This window comes from Semicossyphus pulcher, unplaced genomic scaffold, assembly GCF_022749685.1.
Source record: "Semicossyphus pulcher isolate SPU_LCO1_2020_fin unplaced genomic scaffold, fSemPul1.0.p SCAF_8, whole genome shotgun sequence".
NCBI classification, from domain to species: Eukaryota; Metazoa; Chordata; class Actinopteri; order Labriformes; family Labridae; genus Semicossyphus; species Semicossyphus pulcher.
In genome coordinates this window covers 32,449,441-32,464,272 of record NW_027211759.1, presented here as the reverse complement: position 1 = coordinate 32,464,272, position 14,832 = coordinate 32,449,441, and the positions used below count along the sequence as shown (strand labels likewise).

Here is a 14,832-nt window from a genome sequence, read left to right as displayed (position 1 = left end):
CAACACATCTAAAGTGTGCTAGCGACTTTAATACTTGTCTCAGCCTGTTTGGTGTGTTCCTGACAGAGTGAAGCTGATTAGGGCTCATTGGTAAAAATAACATCACACAACATACTGAAGTAATCACAGGACTTAAATATCGATGAGGTAAAGGGAGTCAACTTCATTCCAAGCCACAATTTTAAGTTCAACTTAAGATTTACATCACCTGTCTCCACATTAGAAACACCTCAGGGAGCCAATATAGACATGAAGTTAGTCTCGTTATTGTAATCCTCCCTTTTTGTCCTGTTTTCTTTTTCTTCCCTGTTTCTGCAGGTTGAGTGGTGTTGAGCAGCTCACTGAGCAGGACTGCAGACATCATGGTGAACATCCCAGAATACTATGCAGGAAAAAATGTGCTGATAACTGGGGCAACAGGCTTCATGGGCAAGGTACAGTAGTAGTTAAATAGACAAAGACATGACCGATCCCAACAATGTTAATGACTGAGTAAGATTTTAGACAGAACCTGCGTCTACATCTGTCAACAAGAATCTTTTAACTGCCAACATGACAGTGAGATGCAAGCAAACAAGTGACAGTCTGTACTGCTTGCTGTTAGTCCATAATACTGTTTATACAGGAGTACATTTTGCACAGATGTATTCATTGACTTCTTTATACACTGTAAAATGAAGTGGGAAGAATTGAGATTATCCACCTGTCAGAACAATTTCACACTTAGACTGAGAAATTGAGTTCTTACTTATGCCTTACGTTCATTATATACTAGCAGTGTGACTAACAGCAGCATCTCTTACTTGCGCATTATAAAAGGTGCTGCTGGAGAAGTTGCTGAGGTCTTGCCCTGGAGTCAAAACTGTCTATGTGATGGTCAGGTCAAAAGCTGGTCAGAGCCCTCAGGCCCGCATCACTGAAATGATCAACTGCAAGGTGAGGAGCATTTATAATACAATAATAGAATGTTTTTGTACAGCACTTTACAACAAAGTTACAAAGTGCTTTACATGGTTTAACAAAAAATAATTGTCAAACTACTCAAATGTTCTATAAAAAGAGATAACTATACACAGATATGTAAAATGATGTGCCAGCATCAAATATATCTGGTAAAAAATGTATAGTGGGCTAAAATATAGGATGGCTTTATGGTGTAAAGAAAGAGGTATGGAAGGCGACAGTTAAAAAGTTGAAAAGTAGCTTGATTTGAGCATAGTGCCTGAACTATGCTAAAGTTTTTTTTTTTTTAAATAGGTTGAACCATACAAGCTAGTTTTTCAGATGCCACCTGGAATTCACAGCTCCCCCTAGCAGATGTGTCATTCTTTGTTGTCTGACTGTCAGAGTCAGTTTTTCAGTATTTTCCTTAGTAGCAGATATCCTATGGACTCACTTTTGAAAGTTACGATCAAGACCTCTTTCAGCTTTTGCAGTCGGGCTGACAATACTTAGATCTTCAGTTTCTAAGGTACATGAAAATTCTGGCATAAGCCATGCAACACTAACACAACCAACAGTAAGCAAGAGGATGGAAGTCTTCAATCCTCTGATTTTTACTTCACAATCTGTAACTGTTTACAATTTGCTATGTACTGTAAGTTGGGCATAATTGTGACTTTGTCATTTTCACACTCAGTTGTTTGAAAGAGTGCAAGATGAGCAGCCGGACTTTGCAGAGAAGATCATAGCAGTGAACAGTGACTTGATACAGCCGGAGTTGGATCTGAGTAAAGAGGATCAGAGCATCCTGGCTGAAAAGATTAATGTCGTTTTTCACTGTGCCGCCACTATCCGCTTTAATGAGGCACTCAAGTAAGTGTTCTGTTTACTTTGCTCAGTTTCTTGTTTTTAATGATGTATGTCTTGAACATGGGGAGCATATTCTTTTCCTGCTTATTTCTCTCTACATGTACATCTACTTTGTGATGAAACCATTCAATCAATGTCTTTCTTCCTGGTTTCAATTGGTAATAGCCTTTTGTGTTTACTTTGTCAAATATATTTGAGCGAGGAGAACATGCAGTATTATGGCTACTTCTATGAACTGGCAGGGACAGCCCAGTGGTGTTGACATACTGTGCCCACAGTTATTTTCAGTACACAGGGATACTTGACACTGACACACCTCCTTCAACAGAAGACTGCTGTAAAGTTTTTACAAAGTACAGTGACAAATTATTTTAAAGTTATTATCTTAAAGATTTTCACTTTAATAAATGTTGGTTTACTCACTGTCTTTTGGTGAATGAGTTAACACATTGGTGATTGAGCCTATGGTTCATTGATGACAGCCCTTGCATCACAGCCATAGGCATTTGCATTATTCTGTGCTGTTATGAACTAGGGCTCAGGTTCACATTCCAGGAAAAATATCTCAAGCTGCCATGACCCAGCAGTTGTCGGTCGGCCAGAGAGAGCAGGTGGAAGCATTGAACTGTTTATTTGTAACTTAGCGTAAAACAGCAGGAAAAGGTTATTATGGACAAACAATGAAAGAAAAGTTGGATTACTACAGATGATGAAACTTGAAAAACAAAAGGGAAGAAATTTGAAGTTTAGATAAAGTCAAAACAGTCAAAACACTCGGCAAGGATGCTGTTTGGATGTCTGTTAGAGTGAGTCAAAATACACCCTTTAATTACTGGTTATTGTCAGAGGTGAAGCCAAAGAGACCAAAACTGGAATCTTTGAGAAGAGGAACTAGATTCTTTAGAAAGCATTCGTTTAGTGTTTTTGGGCAGATTGTTTTGACCTCAACACCCTTCTGTAGTTATTCCGCTTCCCTGTGTTTCTTTACACAAAGTGGTTCTTATTCTGAACAACAATTCAACAGTTTGGGGATTAAGTATATTTGCTATATTTATATACTACGAGGCGAGTTCAACATACCCAGGGTATCTTGGTTTCCCCCTGGGTCTGTTTCAGAAAGCGGGTTTAGTGAAAACTCCGAGTTTGTTAACCCTGAAATGAGAGAAACCTCGGGTTTGCCGTTTCAGAAAGAGAGGTAACTTTAACTGTGAGTTGGTTACTATGGTAACTGAGTCTGTGAACCTAACCTGGTTGCGAGCAGGTTTTCTTCAGGAAACTCAGAGTTTCGCTCCGTCTCCTCCCTCTAGAATATAAAACCCTCATTACTTCCTCATTCATTCAGCCCGTCTCACGCGTGTTTGAGCGGTTACCGAATTAAAAGAAGAGACGTTGCGTCTCTGTGCTGCTCTGACCGCTTTGCAAAAGTCTTTTATATTTATGATAAAAAAATCAAAAGACAAATCTGTGTCAAAGTCATCATTTTTAGATTTTCCAACACCACTGCCGAGAGCACTCAGATAAGACGCTGTAAGTTATTGGATTTTTTTTTTTAAACTAACACATTCAGTTTAATCAACATGAATTATAATGTATGTGAAGTCATCATCATGTTAGGGATAAAGCTAATGCACATTAAAACAGCCACTGAATGATATTTCATTAGTTTAATATTTAAAATATGACTGAAGTGAGGTTCAGCCATGAGCCTGTTCTGCCTGAGTCGCACCTTTGAATGACGTTCTGGTATTTTATTTTTAACTGCTTCCGTGTACGTTTTTTTCTCCCGCTGCATTGCTCCTAAATTAATATAAATTTAGCTTCCGGTCGTGATTAAGTATTAAATAAATAGACCAGTTTAAACTAGCGCATTAACTCGAGCAGCAGTTTCTTCCCACGCCGCTTCTCTCTCTTTTGCAGCTGCAGCCGTGTTACTTTGTTTTTCTAAAAACATGCTCGTATTCGCTGAACGTCCGCATGAGGATTTCGAGCTCCACTGATGTGACGTAGGAGGACCTCTTTTTGTGTACCGTTGCCATGGTGAATCGTGGTATCGGGGCTCCATTAATGCTGGCTTTTTATAGTCAGCGTGCACGCACTTAACTCTGGCTGAACCTACTCAGAGTTGATTGAACTAACTCTGATCAGCTGTTCTGGAACTGAAAACTCGAGTTTCCTATCTCAGAGTAGATCAACTCAGAGTTCAGGGTTAGACTCAGAGTTTGTTGAACCTGCTTTGTGGAAATGGACCCCAGATCTGGCTTCACCTAACCCAACAAAGGCAATCGTGCTAAGCAGTCACACAATGGTGGTTATCAACTCGATAAGTCAACCCAGGGTTACTATGAGCATGTTCACATAAAAGGGCCGTTGTTTGGAGCAAATGACCAATCTAAACATGGGCAAGTCTGCAGTCAGCTGATCGGCATATTTTAGAAACTAAGAGCAAACTGATTTTAGAAAGATATGATAAGCCAGACTAAAATCCACTCAGCGGCAGCGGCCAAATGCAGGAAGGACAAATGGCAAAAAAAAAAAGTGTATATGCACAAATATAATATCACTGATCCATCATTAGAGCACCATATATTTATTACAACATTTGTGTATTATATTAAATTGTTGCGTTGCACAGATATATTTTTGTTGCGTTAACGACAGATTTAGACTTCTTCTCTCAGCCGTATCAAACTATGGAACAAACAAGAATAAATATAAGACCCCAATTTAAAGCAGTACAAATGCTTACTTTCATCTTATTACTTCAGGCTTTATTCTTTTTATCAGTCACTGTTGGAAGATGTACGGTAAAGCCGAAGTGTTTTACCACTCTCTCTCTCCCTCCTCCATTTCATGATCTGCTCACAGAGCTTGTAAATCAAGAGACCTGATTGGTCAGTAAGTGGTGTTTAGTTCAGGTTGATCTCTATCTGGAACATAACCTGCTCCAGAGCAGTTTAGGTGTTCAACACAAGTTACCATGGTGATCTACCCCGGCCCATTATTCAGTAAGTTTGCTATTTTAAGTGTAACTAACGGTGCTGAGGAAATTAGTTTTTTGGTTTTTTTTCAAGACACTTGTTAAATGATATGATGTCTTAGTGTTATTCATATCACTGGATATGCTCTATATGAACCAGAGTGTATTCCTTTCATGGCAGTTATCATTTAATACATTTAAATGTGTCCATACTAGAGCCCGACCAATATTGGGTTTTTGGGGCTGATGCCAATTCCGATATAAGGGAGTAAAAAAATTCCGATATCGATATATTGGCCGATATATTCACAAATGTTCAAAATGTATCTGAAATTAAAATATTAAAATTCCAAATCTGAAAAGTTATCGTCACATTTGCATGACATACAAAATTCAAATAAAATAGTGTTTGTAACATCTTTATGAGACGTGAAAGGGACTTCACAAAACGTCTTCATTTGCCGTTCTGTGAATGAGAACAGTCCGCGAGCGCACGTGTGTGTGTGTGTCTGACTGCTGTAAGGAGCTGCAGGTGTGCTGAGGGCGGAGTAGACAGGCGCACACACCTGGCAGCAGCGTGACGATGGCTTCTTAAAACCAAACCCTGTATCTTCCTGCGGGGTTAGATGGAGGTGTAGACGTGTAAGCTTGTTGTTTAGAGCGTAACCACTAGGAAACTAGCAGACAATAAAGCTTAAAGCCCCTGTGCCTTCGTCATTATCAAACTTAAAACTAACTGAGAGACAGACTGTACACACGGGATCTCGTTTGCGCAGTTTGGATGCGCAGAGGGTAGAAACAGTGGTGCTCTGAAAGCAAGCTTTCTTTGGCTGATTACTGTGATTTAACACGAGTTTGTTGTTCACAATGTTTCGTTCTATTTGGGAAAGATGATGCTTCCTAATGCTTCCCTTTGCTGTGTGTGCTGCTCTGCTCAGCTGTGACGCGCACTCCGGCAGCGATAGGGACGTACTCATTTCCCATCATGCCTGCCGCCTAGTGCTGACTGAGTAGTTTAAGTTGTTAAGTTTGCTATTTATGTTCCAAAATGCAAAAAAATATTTTGTTAGTGTTTTTAATGTGTCTGTTAAAAACATATGTTCTGCATATGTTGGTAATTGTTTTTGTGCTGGTTTATAGTTGTAACCATGAGTGAGGTGTCTGTTTCATTTCTTGACCTTAGCTATATTTTATTGAAATCAATGAGTGCTTAGCTCTCATTGTCGAAAGCAAAACTGGGTTTTCTGCTTGCCAGGAAAATTTTAATTAATTTACATCGGAGGAAATGCACGCCGATAACAATATATCTGCCAAGGGTGAATATTGCCCTATAAAATTGGTTGGACGATAAATTGGTTGGGCCCTTCTTACCATTACTGAATCTTGTGCCCAGGACCAGTTGCCAAATATCTGCATTGAGAGCAATGTTTACTTCACCACAGTGACATGGCCCATACAATCACAGACAAGTCAGGGGAAACCTATAAGACAGAGAACTGATTCAAGTCATTCAGGATAACATAATGTCATATTGTGAATGCTAATCTATGCTCACTGATAACACTGCAGTTTTCCAAGCCATTGCAGTTAACCAGATACACTAATCTAGTAACTGAAGCACTGTAATACTTGAATGGAGTCACACTGCTTTTGCTCCATCGCTTTGGTGGACCAACCACTGCTGGTTGGCTGATGACGCTTGTGGCTTTTCAAGAGAATGTTGACTGGACACTTAGTGAAACTGTAGAGCATTCTGTTTAACAATTTTATATTGATGAAGTATCTTTCGTCTCTTAAAGGCCCTGGAAACTCAAAAAAACCTTACAATAGCATGCCTATATAATATCAGAGTTGAGTGTGTCATAAAGCATCCACAAAAATCTGAGTGAAAATAAATGTTCAGAACCACTAGAAAATCTGAGTGAAAAACAGCTCATTAGGCTATTGAGAGCGTTTCTCAGGACTGTGTAGGCATGGCAGATCCCATGTTGATTGACACCTGCCAGGGTCCGCCTGTCTGCGTTCTCATGGCAACTGTCAACACAACAATGGCGCATGGGAGAGCAGTGTTTCCTTTAGGACTCTAAGCAGCAGGGTAGAGGGTTTGTTGTACCACCCAGGTATGTGCGCATGTGCACATCATATCAAACTATTGCTGTCAGGTGATTAAAAAAATGAATCTAATTAATTACAGGCTTTGTAATCGATTGATTTCAATTAATCTCATATATCAATGATCTCTGTGAGAAGCACATCACATGTAGACTTACTCAGTCTGGATTACCCTCTTTCTAGATGGTTATTTCTTACTTCCACAGTTTAATTGTTCTCTCTTCTTCACCTCATTAAGTTTTAATTCCCAAACTACTTTAATCTGATCACTTTACTTCAGTCCCCCAACACCACTGCACCTCTGCTCTCTGCACTGCTACTGGCCCCGCTGAACCCCTGCCCCCGTCTCTCTGTCTGCTGTGTTGACTGTCTTCATCAGCTGTCTGTTTAGTTAATTCAAAAAAATTACTTTTTTTTTTTCCGCAATTCAGTTCTCACGGCATGTGAGTCGCGTGTGCACGAGGGACGTTATTAATGACGTAGCAATCAAAACGATCAATCCTTACCAAATGACATCACCTTTTTTTAAGCTTTATGAACCGCGACAATCAATGTATTTACAGTAGGGAAGTACAGAGTTAGACAGACAATATCTCCTCATCTCATCATACATAACCACGCCCAATTTAACCCCAGCGTCAGGGAAGTTAATAAAGAAAGGCAATAACTAGAGTTTGGATTAAAACTGATTTCTTATTTCTAATTTTTCACCTCCTGTGCCGAATCTTTGGCAACAGGGTTTCCTAAATGCATGCTGATGCAAGACTTGGGTATGCTGTCCGATGTTGTGTTGTTTTGTATTGTTTTGTTTTTTTACTTTAACACTCTACTCCCCACAATTCCTGTCTCCCTTCAGCTGTCCTATCAATAGAGGCAAAAGCCCCAAAAAATAATCTTTAAAAAAAATGAATGGGAAGAACAAAATAATCCTGCACACTACTCAACATATGCTCAGTTAATGTTGTCTACTGAATATAAGTCAAACTTAACTCTTCCTATTCCTTTTCCTCCTTTCAGGGATGCAATGCAGCTGAATGTCCTGGCCACCCAGAAGATGCTGGCACTGGCCCACAGGATGAAGAACCTGGAGGTCTTCCTTCATGTCTCTACAGCTTATGCCAACTGTGACCGAGAGCTCATTGAGGAAATTGTCTACCCTCCCCCAATAGACTACCGCAAGCTCATCGATTCTCTGGAGTAAGTTGATCTGGAATGTTTCCCCTTAACAGATTCTGTACAGTCAACAAACTGTCGTGGTGATGGTTGATTTTTTATGGTCTTGTTAATGTTTACAGAAGTGGCGATGGTTTACCTTTTGGTCATTTGTATACAGTAGCATGGGATTATGGTTGAGGTTTTTAAGAGGTTTCTTTATTTCATCAGGTTGCTAGATGCATAAATATAGTAGGAAGGTGTTATCATGATTTAATGTCAGTAACAAAGTGAGCATGTCAGCTTAGCTGTGGCTGGAGCGTAAACTGCTGCTTAGTAGCACTAATGTTGTAGAGGCTGCCAGTCTCAGCTGCTGAGTGAGAGATTAGTAAAGCATTAGAAGCCTCTAGAGTGAGTGGAGATTAGTGGGATGATTCTGAAGCACTGTGTATATGGTACGTTCAAGCTTCTGAGAACTTGAATGGATGTGTGCAGAGAGACAACATGCTGAGTTTGACTGTGCATCCTAAATGAGAAGTACCTTTTGTAAGGAGGGACAAATCTAGTTGAATAGAGTTTATGAGTTAAACCAGTCGGTCATGAGCAGAAATGACAACTTCATCGTGCCTTTCTATGCTTACGTCTGGTCAACGCGGTCTACCTGAGAAGCTTGTGGGTGTCACGGCACCTCTTGCTCTGCATTTCCACAACCATGTTAACAGGTTAGAGCAGCCACACAAGCAGCTTGGCTAAGGACGGCTCACACGCTGCTGCAGCGCTGAAAACCTAGAAAACAGGAGTCTTGCCTATTTTTTACTACAAGCCCCAGGTGGTTCTCTTCGACACAGTTTCAATGTCTGTTTGTTGAATATGTCACAGAAATAATGAAAATGTATAAATATTTTTTCTTAACTAAAAACTTCCTATATGTGTTCTTCGAATTTTTCCACACATTTTAAGTCCCCACACCTAGAACAGAACATTTGTTTGTAAAATATTACCTGCTTTAATTCTTGCTTCATTTCAATTCAGTGGTGGAGATTTTGAAGGACACAATGTAATACTAGCCAGACTGGAATGCTGAGAGACGAATGGCTACGGTCTATTATTTTTTGGAGCCGCTTTCTGTTGTAAATGTATTTCAAAGCATTTCTCTGCTCCTATATGTATGTATGTATGTATGTATGTATGTATGTATATACACTGCTCAAAAAAACAAACAAAAAACACTTAATCTTCACAGTATAACACCAAGTCAGTTAAACTCCAGGGATATTAATCTGTCCATTTAGGAAGCACAAGTGATTGTGAATCAATTTCTCCTGCTATGGTGCAAATTAAAGAGACAACAGGTGCAATGGAGAGGCAAAAGCAAGACAACCCCCAAAAAGGGAATGGTTTTGCATGCAGTGGCCAGAGACAGTTGCTCTCCTGATACTTTCTGACTGGTTCTTCTTTAGTTTTGTGTTCTGCTAGTGTCCTTGTCACTACTGGTACCATGAGGCGGTACCTGCAGCCCAATCAGGTTGCACAGGTAGTCCAGCTCCTCCAGGATGGCACATCCATACATGCGGTCGCAAGACGGTTTGCGGTGTCTCCCAGCAAAGTCTCAAGAGCATGGAGGAGGAACCAGGAGACCGGTTGTTACACGAGGAGAGCTGGACAGGGCCGTAGAAGGGCATCAACCCAGCAGCAGGAGAGATATTTGCTACTTTGTGTGAGGAGGAACAGGAGGAGCACTGCCAGAGCCCTACGAAATGACCTCCAGCAGGCTACTGGCTTGCATGTTTCTGACCAAACTGTCAGAAACAGACTCCATGAGGGTGGCATGAGGGCCCGACGTCCTCTAATGGGACCTGTGCTCACAGCCCAGCACCGTGCAGCTCCGTTAGCATTTGCCAGAGAACACCAGAATTGACAGGTCCACCATTGGCGCCCCGTTCTCTTCACAGATGAGAGCAGGTTCACACTGAGCACATGTGACAGACGTGAAATAGTCTGGAGATGCCGTGGTGAACGTTATGCTGCCTGTAACATCATCCAGCATGACTGGTTTGGCGGTGGGTCAGTGATGGTCTGGGGAGGCATTTCCTTGGAGGGCCGCACAGATCTCCATGTCATAGTCAATGGTACCCTGACTGCTGTGAGGTACCAGGATGAGATCTTCCAAGCAATTGTTAGACCTTATGGTGGTGCAGCGGGCCCTGGGTTCCTCCTGGTGCAGCACAATGTCCGGCCTTATGTGGCCAGAGTGTGTAGGCAGTTCCTGGATGACGAAGGCATTGATGCCATTGACTGGCCCTCTCATTCCCCTGACCTAAATCCAATTGAGCACCTATGGGACTTTATGTATCGGTGCATCAGACGCTGCCAAGTACCGCCACAGACTGTCCAGGAGCTCACTGATGCCCTGATCCAGGTCTGGGAGGAGATCCCGGAGGACACCATCCGCCAACTCATCAGGAGCATGCCCAGATGTTGCATACGGGCATGTGGGGGCCATACACACTACTGAGTCACATCATGAGTTGCCATGATGACGTTCACACAAGTTGGATCAGCCTGTGATTTCAATTTTTTATTTTGGGTGTGATTCTGAATCCAACCCTCAACCCTCTAGCTGATGATTTTGGTTTCCACTGACTGTTGTTACATCATTTTGTTCTTAACAAATTATACAATATACATCAGTAAAGATTTTCAACTGGAATTATAGGTTCATCAAGATCTGATTTGAGTGTTCCCTTAATTTTTTTGAGCAGTGTATTTCATGCACATTCAAGTGTTAAATCAAATTAATTGTTTTGCACATCTCGACAGCAATGTCCTCGTTGCATATACAGTATCACGCAACAGTTTTGATTTTTTTTTATGTCACGCACTGTAGTCAGGCCTGTCACAATTCAAAACACACATACACAATGGCCCAGATTTTAGTCATCTGAGTGGCATGACACTAGGGAGGTAATGCTGGTCTGTTGGTCAGTCAGTCCACCATTTTAGGCCAAATCTATAAAGCGACCACTGACTAGATTGCCATCAGATTTTGTACATATGTATATATATAGTTACCAGCCTTTGTGATTCCTGGATTTTTTTCCTGTATGGCCATGAGGACATTTTTGGCTTTTAGTGAAATATTTTGGATTTATTTGTGTAGACATTTTTAATAACATGTAATGTCTCGCTGAGGATGAACTGTAATTGCCATGGTCATAATTTTACTTTTCATCTATTGCCTTATCTTATCATGTCACAATTATAAAACTGAATTAAACATTGTTTATGCTTAACTATATGAAATACCCTTGACATTCCAGTCAGCTACTGCTGTCATTTGTGTTTATGGCTAATTGATTAATTTATGTTTTGTCCAGCTGGATGGATGATGAGCTAGTGTCTGCACTGACCCCCAAGCTGATCGGGGAGCGTCCCAACACCTACACCTACACCAAAGCCTTGGCTGAGTATTTGGTGCAGCAGGAGGCTGGAGACCTCAACGTAGCCATCATCAGACCTTCCATAGTTGGAGCCAGCTGGAAAGAGCCCTTCCCAGTGAGTGACTCATACTATTAGCATTACATTACATTGCTATTTTATTTTAAACCTGAAGTCAGGGAGACAATTACTGTTAAATAGAAATCGTGAAAAATGTACAAAGAAAGAGCAAGGCATACTGCAGAAAATAAATACGCATAACAGTCTGCTGATGAGTACAGTGGGCATTTTTAATTAATTTAATTGTGTTCTGAAATATTATTTCTTAGAACATAGTCATATTAAAAAAGACAAATAGCACATGTCCTAGCCTTTAGTGCAAAGCTGGTTGTAAAGCGGAGGAGGTCAAATTAAGAAGCAAATATCCCTGCACACTCTTGACAGTCAAGAAAAAAATGTACCTGCTTAGATTTAAGTGGTCATGCACACTGGTGTGCATTGAATTCAACTTGTAAAACTGGGTTATTAAGAAAATGCAGAGAGTCTATCAATCACCAAAAATCTGTCTCAGTTGCTCCTAAGGACACTATTTCCATTACACCACTCCTGTGTCTCTTTTCTAAAAGCACTCAGCCTCTGTTGCTGCCAGCACAGAGGCGTAGAGAGCAGTTGGGCAGTGAACATGGTGGTGGTGGGAGTAGGAATGTGAGGAATGTGGAGTGAAGAAGCACCGCACACCTTTTCTCCTGGCCTGTGGAGAGCAGGAGGACTGTTGCATTTCAGTTTTTTCTCTTACAGGAAGTAGAAGAACTGACCTTTTCATTTGAAAAAGTTACCATCACTGAGCTGATCACGCTGATTAAACATACATTTGACCACCGTTAGAAATGGCAGATGACACCATAAAGTAACACAACTGCAGCCCACAAGTTTAATGGTATTTCTTTTACGAAGAATCGTGTAGCTCCTCCTGTACACTCTCTACTTTTTCATAAGGCTGTCAAAGTTGTTGAACCAAATGTGATGAAAGTAGGAGAGGGGTTTTGTTTTGTTTTGTTTTGTTAGAAGAAAATAAACTTCAAAGTCCCAAATAATAATAAGTTTGATTGTTAATTGTTTATATGGACATGAAAACACTCTGAGTCTATATGGTAGTCCTGTATTTATTAATATTGCAGAACAAAAAGGTATTGCAATGTTTTACAGTATTGTGCAGCCCTAGGACCCATCATACTATAAACACCATTTTCTCTACTTAACATCAAAAGTGTCTATGTAGCCTTCTTAATCAAAAACACAATATATTCAATCCATCATATGAAGCAAAAAGTAACAGGCAGTTCCTTGCAATTGAATTTTTCTGTCAATGAGCTTGTAATTTCAGTACTGATTTATGCTGCTTTCCTCTGTTTGCTCTTTCAGGGTTGGATTGATAACTTCAATGGACCTAGTGGAATATTTATTGCAGTAAGTGCCGAGAGAAAAACAGTTCCAGTGGTTTATACTGTATACAGTAATTACATTTTCACCTATACTATTTTTCCTTGTCATTCATTTATTATGTGAAGCTGCATCTGAAAAGGTTTCTGTACCAATGAAGCTGTCTTATGTCCCTGATGCTAAATGCCTTACCCACTGCAGCTTAAAATTCTTTGAATGACAGATTGACAGACAACTTGGTCCAGATGTTTCTTTGACAAAATTCCTTCACAATTTAAAGGTGCTTTGAGAGGACTTTTCACAGCTTAGACAAACCTGTTGTCTGTTTTAAATAAAGAAAGGTCCATCCACAAAGAGTGATCTTTTGTTGGTCTATTTTATGTGTTCATGTAATATTGTACAGTTTGCTGGCATATGATAAAACCTTTACTCTGGGCCGCTGGCTGCATACCAAAATCTGCCTACCAAAATTAACACACGGGGGTAATGGCAGCGCACAAGTTGTATAATTTACAGCTTTTTATGAAAAATGTAATTTACCTCTGTTACTGTCCTTACTCTCATTACAGCTTAAAACCATCCCTTCTAATCTGCTGTTTACATCATGAGGCTGTGCAGTTATCGGCCAAGATTAAAATGAAACAATGTTTATAATTTTATTTGCCTCTCCCCACTTTGCACAGACAATTGTGGGAATGAATTTCAGTCTGTTGCATTAGTCCAGCACTTGAAACTATGACCTGTGTGACCAGAATGGTTTTCCATTTATACACATATTGATAATCTTATCATGTCTTGTAGTTTGCATCAGCTTGTTTTTGATCTTAATCTTATAGATAGGACACTTTATCAGTTGTATTAATGGACTTCCTCGTCCATTGTCTAGGCTGGTAAGGGGATCCTGCGTACAATGAGAGCATCTAATGATGCTGTGGCTGACCTGGTGCCAGTGGATGTGGTCATCAATGCCACACTGGCAGCAGCTTGGTACTCTGGATCACAGACACTCAGCAGGTTGGAGAGACACATAGATGTTCATTCCTGTATTATGGAGTATTCAATTCTGTGAATTTCCTCTGAACTCTTCCTTTCTCATTACAGACCCAGAAACCTCCTGGTTTACAACTGCACAACCGGTGGGATCAACCCGTTTCACTGGGGGGAAGTTGGTATGAAGTCTTTTATCTTACCTAAACACAGCCTTCGTAAAGGCCCAAGATAATGGAAGCTTACATGTTTAAACATGGTCTCTAATGACCTGTCCTGATTGTAACCTGATCCACTACCTGCCACACCTCAACTGAGAGCTTCAGACCTATTTGTTTATTTCCACACATTATGGTTTGAATTAAATCTTGACTCCTAACATAGGTGCAATGATTTTGGAAACATAAGGCTGCTAAAAAGCCATGAATCATAATGTTGACCCTTGCACACCCTGAGTTAAATATAGACTTCACATCATTTTATCCAATCTATTCCTGGTCTACAACGCAGTGGATGGTGTGATTTCAAAATCCAGATGAAGATGCATGTGATCTGCCTAAATGGTCACATCAAAGTGAAGTTGTAATATGATGCTGTTTTTTGTGTGCCATCCTTAACACTTTGTTTGTACAGCTGTTTTTATTATACACAATGTCCAATCAACTAATACTATTTGAGATATCAGGTTCATCCTTGACCTTGGAAACTGTAGTTCACAAAACGCTTTTACCACACGGTCCCTTTTAGTCGCCATTCTGGAGCTTTTGATCATATCATACATCTCATCTCACAGTTTCCGTAGATTTGTTGGTGGTCTAAATTCTATTTTTTTCATTATTTCAAACGTTAACTCCACAAATATAGGTGCATACATAATACAAATTGGTTTCATTCTATTTGTCTGCAGAGGATGC

At 40.3% G+C, this 14,832-nt stretch overlaps 1 protein-coding gene across 1 annotated transcript in view; it reads left to right on the top strand.

Annotated features, from left to right (window-relative positions):
* Positions 1 to 14,832, top strand: part of far1 (fatty acyl CoA reductase 1) — a 34,167-nt gene that overhangs the window by 7,005 nt on the left and 12,330 nt on the right. Inside the window, exons 2-9 of the mRNA XM_069686691.1 lie at positions 319 to 434; positions 820 to 936; positions 1,640 to 1,815; positions 7,919 to 8,098; positions 11,431 to 11,608; positions 12,914 to 12,958; positions 13,818 to 13,945; positions 14,033 to 14,100. Of these exons, the coding sequence (XP_069542792.1) occupies positions 363 to 434; positions 820 to 936; positions 1,640 to 1,815; positions 7,919 to 8,098; positions 11,431 to 11,608; positions 12,914 to 12,958; positions 13,818 to 13,945; positions 14,033 to 14,100 (964 nt within the window). The 5' untranslated portion in view covers positions 319 to 362. The remainder of the gene's footprint in view (positions 1 to 318; positions 435 to 819; positions 937 to 1,639; positions 1,816 to 7,918; positions 8,099 to 11,430; positions 11,609 to 12,913; positions 12,959 to 13,817; positions 13,946 to 14,032; positions 14,101 to 14,832) is intronic.